At 42.7% G+C, this 12,657-nt stretch overlaps 1 protein-coding gene across 2 annotated transcripts in view; it reads left to right on the top strand.

Moving 5' to 3' along the window:
* The window catches only part of LOC124862695 (testis-expressed protein 2-like), a 48,211-nt gene extending 35,607 nt beyond the window's left edge, over positions 1-12,604 (top strand). For both annotated transcript variants that reach the window (XM_047356758.1, XM_047356757.1), the window contains exons 3-12: positions 4,535-4,735; positions 5,085-5,364; positions 5,473-5,654; positions 6,348-6,548; positions 7,212-7,311; positions 10,278-10,410; positions 10,498-10,632; positions 10,725-10,934; positions 11,054-11,174; positions 11,269-12,604. In XM_047356758.1, coding sequence (XP_047212714.1) covers positions 4,535-4,735; positions 5,085-5,364; positions 5,473-5,654; positions 6,348-6,548; positions 7,212-7,311; positions 10,278-10,410; positions 10,498-10,632; positions 10,725-10,934; positions 11,054-11,174; positions 11,269-11,415 — 1,710 coding nt within the window. In that variant the 3' untranslated portion in view covers positions 11,416-12,604. The remainder of the gene's footprint in view (positions 1-4,534; positions 4,736-5,084; positions 5,365-5,472; positions 5,655-6,347; positions 6,549-7,211; positions 7,312-10,277; positions 10,411-10,497; positions 10,633-10,724; positions 10,935-11,053; positions 11,175-11,268) is intronic.
* Positions 12,605-12,657: the final 53 nt, after the last annotated feature.

The raw sequence follows: 12,657 nt of genomic DNA, 5'->3' as shown, positions 1-12,657 counted from the left end.
GCAGCTGGGAGGTAAGTTGGGTGCAGGTTGTTTTTCGGACTCATCAGACAAAAACTGACGGGAAAGGGCATCAGGCTTCTGATTCTTAGAGCCAGGTCTGTAAGAAATGCAGAGGTTAAATCGGGAAAAAAAAAGAGACCAACGGGACTGACGTGAATTAAGCCGCTTAGCTGATTACAGATAGGATACATTTTTGTGATCCGTCCATACCAAAATAGGATGCTCGGCACCCTCCAGCCAATGTCGCCACTCCTCCAGTGCCAGTTTGATGGCTAGTAGTTCTCTGTCCCCCACATCATAGTTTTGTTCAGCGTTTGATAATCTGCGGGCGAAAAATGCACAAGGATGAAGCCGTTTATCAAGGTCAGAGTTTTGAGAGAGTACCGCCCCCACTCCATGTCTGAGGCATCTACTTCTAATGTGAACTGCTTGGCTGGGTTAGGGTGGATCAGAATGGGCGCTTGAGAGAATGTTTGCTTCAATAGATGAAAAGCTCGATCGGCCTCCGGATTCCACTTGAACTGAATTTTGGAAGAAGTTAATGCAATTAGAGGAGCAGCAGTTTGGCTGTAGTTGCGGATAAATCTCCGATAGAAATGTGCAAATCCAAGGAATCTCTGGAGCTGTTTGCGTGAAGCTGGGAGTGGCCATTCCAGGACTGCTTTGATTTTGTCCGGATCTGAGCGAACCTGTCCACCCTCTAGAATGAACCGCAGGAAGGTGACTGAACTCTTATGGAACTTGCATTTTTCTGCTTTAATGAAAAGCCGATTTTCCAAGAGACGTTGCAGGACTTGACGGACATGGTGGCGATGTTCGATGATGTTCTTAGAATAGTTGAGAATGTCATCTAAGTAAACGAAAACAAATATATTCAAAAAATCTCTCAGCACATCGTTCACTAACGCCTGAAACACTACAGGCGCATTGCTAAGTCCAAATGGCATAACCAAATATTCAAAATGCCCTAGGGGCATCTTAAATGCTATCTTCCACTCGTCTCCCTTGCAAATCCGGACGAGGTGGTAAGCATTTTGTAAGTCCAACTTAGTGAACACAGTGGAACCATGGACTGGTTCAAAAGCAGATGAGAGTAATGGTAAGGGATATTTATTCTTAACTGTGATTTGATTAAGTCCACGGTAATCAATACATGGGCGTAATGATCCATCCTTTTTGCCGACGAAGACAAAACCAGCACCAAGTGGAGCGGATGATGGGTGGATGATTCCAGCTGCCAGAGACTCAGAAATATATTTCTCCATGGTAATCCATTCAGGCTGAGAAATATTATATAGCCGACTTGATGGTAAAGGTGCTCTAGGAAGAAGATCAATTGCACAGTCATAGGGCCGGTGAGGAGGGCGAGAGAAGGCCCTGGATTTGCTGAAAACCATTTTCAGGTCATGATATTCAGAGGGAACTTGAGTGAGATCTGAAGGCTCCTCCCCCTTATGGTCCATAACCGGGATGTTAGGTGAAACAGCTGACTGTAAACAAAGAGAAAAACATTTAGATGACCAGGATTCGACTCGAACTTCTGCCCAGTTGAGATGAGGATTATGAATCTGCAGCCAGGGAAAACCTAGGACTACAGAATTCTGAGAAATGGGAAAAACAAGAAGCGAAATATATTTTCTGTGATTACCTCATATTATCAGTTCGAGCGGTTTGGTCTGGTGGGTAATGCCGTAGAGAGAATTTCCATCCAGAGCTTGGACTTGACATGGCGCAGGGAGAGGTTCCGTTTCAATTTGATATTTACTGACTAGGATTTGATCAATTAAATTTTGATCGCTACCAGAATCGATTAGGGCTGACAGGCTGATAAGTTCATTATTAAATAACAAGGTGGTAGGCAAGGTAAATCTAGGGGTCTTGGAGCTACAAAGTTAGTGCACCGCCTTCCCCTTCACAGTCAACGGACCCCCCCTTTTGGCCGAAGACGGCAGGTAAACACAAAATCAGCTGAACCACAAGCCTGGTCCTCCCTAGTTGCATGGGTTCTGGTTCTGCGGAACAGAGCGGCTGAGGTGCTGCGGAAGTAGATCTAGAGCCTGAGGGTGATTGTGGTTTATTTACCAGACGCCCAGACCAGATTATTTTTCTCTCTCTCATTCGTGAATCGATTGTTATAGCTAGGGCAATGAAATCGTTTAATTCTTTAGGCTCATCCAACAGGACTAACTCGTCCTTTACGGCCTCATCCAACGACTGAAAAAATACGGCTTTAAGAGCCGACTGATCCCAACCTGAAGCTGCTGCGAATGTGCGGAAATCTATGGAGAACTCAGTTAAAGGTTTGTTCTGTTGCTGTAGCTCCACAGACGGCGTGAAATGTGAGTCTGATCAGTCTCTTGAGCAGATGTTTGTTTAAACTCTTTGATAAATTCATCATAGGTGCATCCAAACTGATTACAATCAGTAAATCTAGATTCTGTACACCGAAGTGCTTTTCCAGTTAATAACCCTAGGACATATGAAATCTTGACATCATCGTGAGGAAAAGATTGAGGTGACCGGTTGAACACCAGCTTACACTGTAGCAGAAACCCTCCATAGTCTCTGATTTCTCCAGAAAATTACTCCGGATTAGGGGAAGTTACGTCACGTCCAGGAAGTAATTGTTGAGACAGCGGACTTTCGGTAGCGCCACCAGGCGAAGAGGAGTCCTTGGTACTGAGGATATGCTGCAAGAGAGAGGAGATTTGTTCAAGCTGCTGGTTAGCTTGTTTCTGTTGTTTGTGGAGTGAGCGGAGAGATGAACCTTGAGCCTGAATTTGGTGACTATGTTCGGAAAGAGTTCTTTTAAGTGTCTCTGCTGGGTCGGCTTGGCCTGAGTGTTCTGTCATTTTGTTTGTTGCCGATTTGACCCACATGCAGAAACCACTCAAAACGTTTAAAGCGTTTATTTTATCACAGGATCATGGAAGGCGTGGTCCAGGACAGGAACTCCTTGGCTGCATGGAGAGGTAACAGGTAAGTGGTAACAGTTAGGATTTGCTGTGTAATGTATCTTACTGTTAAGGCTCCGGGTTTGGTAAGCTTGATAAGCCTGGTTACGTAGGTTTGACTGATTCTTCCCAAGGATCAGAACTTAGGTTCGGTGCGTTCTTTCAGATGGAGTCCAGAGGTGCCGCTCATTGGAGGGTGGACAGGTTTCGCTCAGAGGAAGCTGAGGTTATGGAGTCCGGTTGCTGCCAGCGGAGCTTGACGGAATATCCAAACTTGAATTCTTGGCATGAAAAGGCGAAGGCAGGTAGGTTCTTCAAAGGAACTTGAGCTGTGTCCAAAACTGAACCTGGAAACAAGTAAGGACAAGATCAATAAGTCTAGGCTTAGCATAAACATGGAGTTCGTTTACTTTGGCCAGTTGAATGTACCACAGAGGCAAAACACTCAGGCGTCGAAGTGCTGGCAGCAAGCTCCTTTTAAAACCTCACAGCTGATCACAGAGATGGAAAACACCTGTCCTTAACCTAACAGAGCACAGGCGGCACCTAGGGGTGAAGCACAGTTAATAGCAGGCACAAAATAAAGTCAGCAACTCCCAGAACCTGACAGATATATCTAAAGCAATAAAAGCAACAGCAACAAATGTCCATTAGACACTTTCTTTAAAAGCTGTTTTAAATCTCCAAAAGTGGTCAGTTTGGAGAGTTTTGGGTCTTGCAGCGGAGATTCCAGGATGCCAAATAAATGCAACAAATACAACAAATACAGTCCTAACAATATGGGTTGGTTCTTCCAGTAAAGGTGTGTAAAATTGCAATAAGATAATCTCACACTACAAAATTTATGTTTTTAAGTGCCCCAACCAATCTTTTCAAAATAAATACAGTATAATTGAAGCATTTCTTTCCTTATACTTCACTTTTTTACATTGGTCAGAGTGCACACATTATTGTGAAACAGTGAGTTAATATTGACTTTCATTCTGCAAGCAGAAAAAGTAATGTATAAAATATAACTAACTGCAAAATATCTCCATCTTAATATTGTTTCAGTTAACCTACTGACCTACAATAGGTCATGCACAACCTCTAAAAAGACATTACTGTGGCTATATATTCTGTTATCTCTGCGCATGATCATCTTAAAGGCTGTCTTTTTGTCACATTAACTATTTGCCTACATGAAAATAAGCCTGCAGCTATATAATGATCTTTGCATGAGGGACAGTCTGCACAATAGCAGATATGTGAGATGCTGTAATGCACAAGCAGACCTTCATAGAATATTTTTGTGGTTATTTCTGTCTAACAAACTGCCTGCAGGCTCTGCAGGTTCAGCAGCATCGAGAAGGTCATAATGAACACAGAGCTATTGAGATAAACAAAGTGACATTTCAGATACATCCACTGTGATCGGATATGAATGCATTCCGCTGGGTCTCATGTTTCCCCTCCTGCTGAGCTGTTCTGTTACATTTTGCTCCATTGTTGAGACTTTAAAACCAATTCACAGTTTATTTCTTCTTCTTTGCATTGTTGTGTATTATTTGAGATTTAAAGGCCTGTTTGCTTACTTCCAGGGCTGGATGAATGAGGCGCACAGCTACGATCCTGATACCTTTCACCCCTCCATAATGCGTTCAGTGTATGTGACGCTGGATAGCAGCCGGCTGCGCTTGGCAGAACCCCATGCCAACATCCCCCGGTGGGCAACTTTCAATGAGCCACTCCACAAGTCCGTGTTTTTGCACTCCCGTACTTACCAGCTGACTAACAGTAAGGTGAATGTTTTAACAATTAAATCTAACCTATTCACTTCAGAAGAACAGGCCACAGTGTGAGGTAAGTGACAAAGCTGAGGTGACCTCTGAATTGAACTTTTCACACTGACCTGTCTGCGCCCACTTTGTCACCTAACACGGAGGTGAAAGACCTACAGGACTGAGTGATGATGCACTGAATACACTTGACCTCCCTGCCCGGAAGAGGGTATAAACCCTTTCAGCTTAATGACCGAATTAAGTTTTTGCATGCCATCCCTTTAACGTGCACAATGAAGGTTTAGGAGATGGAAAATAAAATGGAAATGACTCCTATTTGTCAGTGCCTGATGCAAATGTGTTCTCCCAGGTGTCTCTGGTGCCTCCTGGTTTAGCTCGCAAGAGGATTTGGAACAAGAAGTACCCCATCTGCATCACTCTGGCTGAGGGGGAGCTGGGGGTGGACAGCCTATTGGAAGAGCAGGAGGAGGGTGAAACAGTAGAGAGGTCCACCATCCCCAGCCATCAGTCCTCTGTCACTCTGTATCTGTTTGGCCGCACAGGAAGAGAGAAAGAGGAGTGGTTTCAGCACCTTCTATCTGCCTCGAAGGCTGCAGTCCAAAGTGAATCGAACACAGAGGAGAACGCAGGTAATAAGAACATATTTAGCTAGTGAGCACTTTATCTTACTTTGCTGAAGGTGCATGCAAACAATCAGGGATTTATCAACCAACTGTCACCTTTTGTCTGTCACTCAGAAGCACAGAGTGGAGGAGAGGCTGTAAAGGAAGGCACAGAAGAGATTCCTGACTTATCGATTAAAACAAGAACGCTGTTGGACTACAGCACCTACATGATGCAGCCGATTGACTCAGATAGATACAGTCCCATGCCCAGCCCCAGCTGCAGTGCCAAAGGAAGCCCCTCAGCTGGCAAAAAGGTTGACAAACTACATTTGTACTTAGCTTTAGCGCCACAATTACACAAGTAGTGCCTTGCAAAACCACCTCATACCACTCATACCACATAAACTTTTTAACATTTTGTCAACACAACCACAAACATTGATGTATTAAACCTTGGGTTCCAAGTTCCAAACTTACCCTTAGGATTTATGGGAATTTGCAGGTATTAATTGGAATTAAAAGGAATAAAGCTGGAATTTAAAACATTGAAGGTTGGCCTTTAAAAGTCTAAAGTCAGTTTAGGTGGATGGCAATGTCTTGGTAAGTCTAGAGCTGTGCCAAGATTGTGGCTTGAAAGGTGCTATAAGAGATGTTGAAAGCTTTGGAGGCTGTTTTCTAGCAAGCCTCTGAAAGTCCACCTGTATTATACAAAGGTACACTCTATTTACTAATTTGGTGATTTCTGAGGCAATTGGTTGCTCAAAATTTTATTCAGGGGTATTACATTAAAGGGGCCCACAATTATGTGCAACTTTGTGTTGGCATCTCATAAAATCCCAATGAAATACAAGTTTGCTGATGTAACATGGGAACATGTGAAAACGTTCAAGGGCTAGGAGTTATTTTGCAATGCACTGTGATGGGAATTGGTGATTAAACCAAGTACCAGATTGAACAGTTATTTCTGTCACCCTATATAGGAACAATTTTCTTGGTATTCTGTGCAGATCTCCACTGAAGATCGTGCTACTGGGAGTGAAGCTGGAGGTGACTCCGGGGCAATAACTGAGCCAGGTGGATGCTCTGCAGACGGCCAGCCCGCCTGGATAAATTCCCTGGTGGGGAGGATTTTCTGGGACTTTCTTAGAGAGAAATACTGGGCTGATCAGGTGGCTCACAAAATCCAGAAGAAACTCAGCAAGATCAAGGTGAAGCACATGTCATGGATGGTAAAGGTGGTGTTTTTGGCAGTTGTTTTTAAATATGTGATCCATCAACCAGTCAAGTCAAGTTTATTTATATAGCGCTTTTCAGCAACAAAGCACTCAAAGCGCTGTACACGAGGAAAAACATTACAATGACACAGTGATACAATGATACAGTGCAGTCAATGCACATTAAATGTTCAAGGCTTTTCAGGTTGATCCAGAATACATAGATGTCTGAAGTCAAAACGAGATTCTCAACTATTTTTAATATCATGCAAGCAGCAAACACTTTCTTGTAAGCATTATTTTTGGTCAAGGTAATACGACTTTACAATAGTCACATATACTCTTCAGCTCTTTGTTTACATGGAAGAGAAAGCCTTTGTTGATAATGTGCTCTTCCAGGTTTCCAAGGCAGGTGGAGACCTTCTATTTCACAAAAGAGAAACGATGACGCTGCATCCCCCATTACTCATTCCCTCTTATTTTTGACTCACATTATCCCTTTTAGTCTCCCACATGCACACATTCATCCACACTACAGCTATCTCTTCCAGCTCATTGGTTTGTGTTAGAGGAACATACCTACCTCTTTAATTTTTTTTGTTTTACTTTGATATTAAAAAACTATGTTTACAGATGAAATTCTCCTGCCTCATACAGTTTCCTTACTTCATGAACGAGTTGACGCTGGCTGATCTGGACATGGGAAGCTGCCTTCCTCAGGTCTTAACCACATCAAAACCTACACTGGACCGCAGAGGTAAAGTATGCTTTATACCAGCACAAGGAACTTTGAACATTTATTTCAACCCTGGTTCTCTGTGTTTCAGGTACAAGATACATTAGGAAAACTAAATTGTCTGGCCCAGTGTGACGTGGGTTAGATAGGACAACACACAACTTTAATATTCTGTTATACTCAAACCAATGCAAAAATAGTTGCATATTTGATAAAGTGTACAAAAACCCCTCAAAATAGATTGTTGCAATGAGGACTTCGTGACCCTAAGGTGCCAATATTTGTAATTGTTGCTCTAACTGTAGACATGTAGAAAGTTTAGGTCAGATATTGTCTTGGTGAACTTTTCAGAAGGAAGATCATCATACATTTACCTTACTTGAAAGCAGAAAATTAAATGGCTAACAGTAAGGTGAATGTTTTACCTCCAAACAAAACCTATGCAAAGCAAGGACCACAGTTCCTGGGGTCAGAACGCATCCTTACCAGAACTTAAAGTTCAGACACGGAAAATATCTGCTTGTTTGTGAGCCTGATTAATCCAAACTTGGCAGACAAAAATCTGGCAGTGTTGCAGAAAAAGACAAGCTTAAGTACGGCTGATGATAGAGTGAGACGATACAGATAAGTTCATTAGAAAGAAGGAGGAGCCAAGACATAGTGATCTAGAAACCTTTCAAAGAGGGAAACTGAGGACATCTCCAATGTCATTTGGATATATATATAAGTTACATATATATATATATATATATACAGGTCCTTCTCAAAACATTTGCATATTGTGATAAAGTTCATTATTTTCCATAATGTCATGATGAAAATTTAACATTCATATATTTTAGATTCATTGCACACTAACTGAAATATTTCAGGTCTTTTATTGTCTTAATACGGATGATTTTGGCATACAGCTCATGAAAACCCAAAATTCCTATCTCACAAAATTAGCATATCATTAAAAGGGTCTCTAAACGAGCTATGAACCTAATCATCTGAATCAACGAGTTAACTCTAAACACCTGCAAAAGATTCCTGAGGCCTTTAAAACTCCCAGCCTGGTTCATCACTCAAAACCCCAATCATGGGTAAGACTGCCGACCTGACTGCTGTCCAGAAGGCCACTATTGACACCCTCAAGCAAGAGGGTAAGACACAGAAAGAAATTTCTGAACGAATAGGCTGTTCCCAGAGTGCTGTATCAAGGCACCTCAGTGGGAAGTCTGTGGGAAGGAAAAAGTGTGGCAGAAAACGCTGCACAACGAGAAGAGGTGACCGGACCCTGAGGAAGATTGTGGAGAAGGGCCGATTCCAGACCTTGGGGGACCTGCGGAAGCAGTGGACTGAGTCTGGAGTAGAAACATCCAGAGCCACCGTGCACAGGCGTGTGCAGGAAATGGGCTACAGGTGCCGCATTCCCCAGGTCAAGCCACTTTTGAACCAGAAACAGCGGCAGAAGCGCCTGACCTGGGCTACAGAGAAGCAGCACTGGACTGTTGCTCAGTGGTCCAAAGTACTTTTTTCGGATGAAAGCAAATTCTGCATGTCATTTGGAAATCAAGGTGCCAGAGTCTGGAGGAAGACTGGGGAGAAGGAAATGCCAAAATGCCAGAAGTCCAGTGTCAAGTACCCACAGTCAGTGATGGTCTGGGGTGCCGTGTCAGCTGCTGGTGTTGGTCCACTGTGTTTTATCAAGGGCAGGGTCAATGCAGCTAGCTATCAGGAGATTTTGGAGCACTTCGTGCTTCCATCTGCTGAAAAGCTTTATGGAGATGAAGATTTCATTTTTCAGCACGACCTGGCACCTGCTCACAGTGCCAGAACCACTGGTAAATGGTTTACTGACCATGGTATCACTGTGCTCAATTGGCCTGCCAACTCTCCTGACCTGAACCCCATAGAGAATCTGTGGGATATTGTGAAGAGAACGTTGAGAGACTCAAGACCCAACACTCTGGATGAGCTAAAGGCCGCTATCGAAGCATCCTGGGCCTCCATAAAACCTCAGCAGTGCCACAGGCTGATTGCCTCCATGCCACGCCGCATTGAAGCAGTCATTTCTGCGAAAGGATTCCCGACCAAGTATTGAGTGCATAACTGTACATGATTATTGGAAGGTTGACGTTTTTTGTATTAAAAACACTTTTCTTTTATTGGTCGGATGAAATATGCTAATTTTGTGAGATAGGAATTTTGGGTTTTCATGAGCTGTATGCCAAAATCATCCGTATTAAGACAATAAAAGACCTGAAATATTTCAGTTAGTGTGCAATGAATCTAAAATATATGAATGTTACATTTTCATCATGACATTATGGAAAATAATGAACTTTATCACAATATGCTAATTTTTTGAGAAGGACCTGTCTACATAACTAGGCTGCACGGTGGCGCAGTTGGTAGCACTGTTGCCTTGCAGCAAGAAGGTCCTGGTGTCGATTCCCGACCGGGGGGTCTTTCTGCATGGAGTTTGCATGTTCTCCCCGTGCATGCGTGGGTTCTCACTGGGTACTCTGGCTTCCTCCCACAGTCCAAAGACATGCCTGTTAGGTTAATTGGTCTCTCTAAATTGCCCTTAGGTGTATGAATGAGTGTGTGCATGGTTGTTTGTGTGTTACCCTGTGATGGACTGGCGACCTGTCCGGGGTGGAACCCTGGATGGATGGATGGATGGATGGATGAAAAATTGATTCTTAGTACCACTAAAGGCAGTACAAGGACCACCATTGGCAAGCTAAACAAGCACACTCCCTTGGTTCAGGTCATAATCTTATTTGTTGTGTAACAAATAGGATTGCGGCCTCTCATTGTCTCCTTTAGTGAAGTGATTTGCAATCCTCTTAATCAAGGTTTCCATGACATGTTGAACCCATGCGCTACTGATCTAACATCTCTCCAGCCAGATTAGATAAAGAGGATCTTTTGACTCATGCTCCAAGAAACCTCATGTATCCCTGCTGCTTAACTCCCTCCTCCTGTTTTATCATCAGGTTTGTGGCTGGACCTGGAGTTAGTGTACACAGGCTGCCTTCAGATGACCCTGGAGACTAAGATGAACCTGTGTAAGCTTGGCAAAGAGGGAGAAGGTGAAGCTCACAGCATTCCTGAGAACCTGCAAATGGGGTGAGCCTCCAAGAAAAATGCCTATTTCACATGATTGGGTTGAATGAAGAAAAGAGATTCACAGCAACCCACGCAACTGTTTTTCAGCTCTAAGCCGAGGCTGTGTATATTGGCAGATAGCGATGAAGAGTCCTCCAGTGGGTCTTCTGATGAAGACGAAATACCCCCATCTGATCCACAGAGTTCACTAGTTGATAAAAATACTCCTGCAGCAGCTGATGGGTAAATTTTTGCTATAAACATGAATAAATCATATATGAACAGCAGATCAGCTGTGTAAAAGTATGGATCTGTGCCATTTTGATGCGTTACAGGCACACAGGTGGTAGCACAGGCAGGAAAATCCTGAGATTTGTGGACAAGATAGCAAAATCCAAATACTTCCAAAAGGCCACAGAAAATGAGTACATCAAGAAGAAAATAGCTGAGGTCTCCAACATGCCTCTAATGCTCAGTGTGGAGGTCCTGGAACTTTCTGGAACCCTTACCATAAACATACCTCCTCCTCCTACTGATAGGATATGGTACTTACCTTCCCAGCCTTGACGTCTTTTTAAACTTTTCATATGCATAAATTTACTACAGACTGCATGTTTGGTTTTTCCTTCTGTCACGTTCCTCACTAACATTTGTCTGGTTTCAGGTACAGTTTCCGGGAGCCTCCAAGGTTAGACCTCCATGTGCGCCCCATGCTTGGAGAGAGGGAAGTCACCTTCACTCATGTGACAGAGTGGATTGAGAAAAAACTGCAGTGTGAGTTCCAGGTCAGTCCTTCAATTCAGCATCTGTGTTGCCTTGAGATGATTCCATAATGTCTTCACTAATTAGTAAATGTTGATACTTTCTGTATCCGAACAGAAAGTATTCGTCATGCCCAACATGGATGATTTATATCTGCCCCTGATGACATCCGGCCTGGAAAAACCGCCTGCATCCAGCCATTCTTCTGTGATTTCATCTTCCCACCAATCTTCCATGGAGTCTCAGGAATACTTGTCAGAATAGCACTACCTCGTGGCTGCAGAGCATGTTATGTTGAAGAAAACTAGATGTTGTGCATCTACTGTGATGAATGTTTGAAAGAGCGTTAGGATGCAGCAGATTGGTGGTCATACTAAATGACCTGGTAATTAGCGCAGGAAAGATGCTTCCTGAATCCATGCTGAACTGAAACTGTGACCTTGGGACCGTCAGAATTGCTGGTGACCAGGATGACTGCCCCCTTAAAAAGACCACGTTGTGAATAAGTAAAATAAATGTATTATTCTGCAAGAATTTTAGCCCTTCTTTCAGGCCTCCTCTGGCAGGGGTTGCGGCATTGCCTTTAGAGGATTTTTTTTTTCAGTGGCCCCTACGAATAAAGCAGAGGTTATAGTGTTAAAAATAAAACTTCGGACCCCTAAAGTGCAAATATATTCATATATATTCAATATTCATATGACACATTTGCTTCTTGCATTGTAGTTGTTAGATTTAAGTGTGAACACAAGTTTTCTTCCTCTCACCATAAAGGCTCTTTTCTCCTGGTCCGTCTGGAAGTGCCCCTGGCCGAATTTGGAAGTGGTGTCGATGAACTTGAGCTCAATGGCCTCGTTGGCCCTGCCATCACGTCTGTGTGAGCAAAGACTGTGGGAGGACACGCATACTTAAATGGGTTAAAATACAATTTTAACTTAAGTGTTTATTAAGTATTTAAAATCAGAGAAAGGTTTAACAGCGTACTCCTCTGTACGTTTTGTGTAAAACTAAGTCTTCCCGCCTTTCTGAGTGTGAGGACACGTTTCTTAGGGCCAACAACGCAACCTTTCACCATCACAAAATCATTATTTACTTCACCATAGTGGGGAAAACTCCCCTAAAGAAAGAAAATCCAGAAAAGAAGACAATGGAGAAAAATATTTTCATTAGGACAGCTCAGGACACGTATTGCATTTTATTAGGAAGAAAACTAAAAAAACACCTCAACTACCTTTATTAATAAACTAATTTATCTTTATTATCTGTTGTATGATTAAGAAACGTAGGATATGTTAAAAAAAGACATACATTTTTCATTAAATGTCATGTAGGAATAATAAGTTACTACATGCAAAAATTATCTGGGGAGGATCAGCTTAAACACCACCGCCCACATTTATTGGTATCTCTGGTAAAAATCTGTGTAAAGAAATTAATAAATAAATCTTTCATTGCAGTATCATTCTCTCACTGATTATAAAAAAGGATTTTTTAGGTAAAAAAACACAC

The sequence above is a fragment of the Girardinichthys multiradiatus genome, chromosome X (genome assembly GCF_021462225.1).
Source record: "Girardinichthys multiradiatus isolate DD_20200921_A chromosome X, DD_fGirMul_XY1, whole genome shotgun sequence".
NCBI classification, from domain to species: domain Eukaryota; kingdom Metazoa; phylum Chordata; class Actinopteri; order Cyprinodontiformes; family Goodeidae; genus Girardinichthys; species Girardinichthys multiradiatus.
Note: the sequence above shows the minus strand (reverse complement) of the source record. Positions and strands in the feature narration are given on the sequence as shown.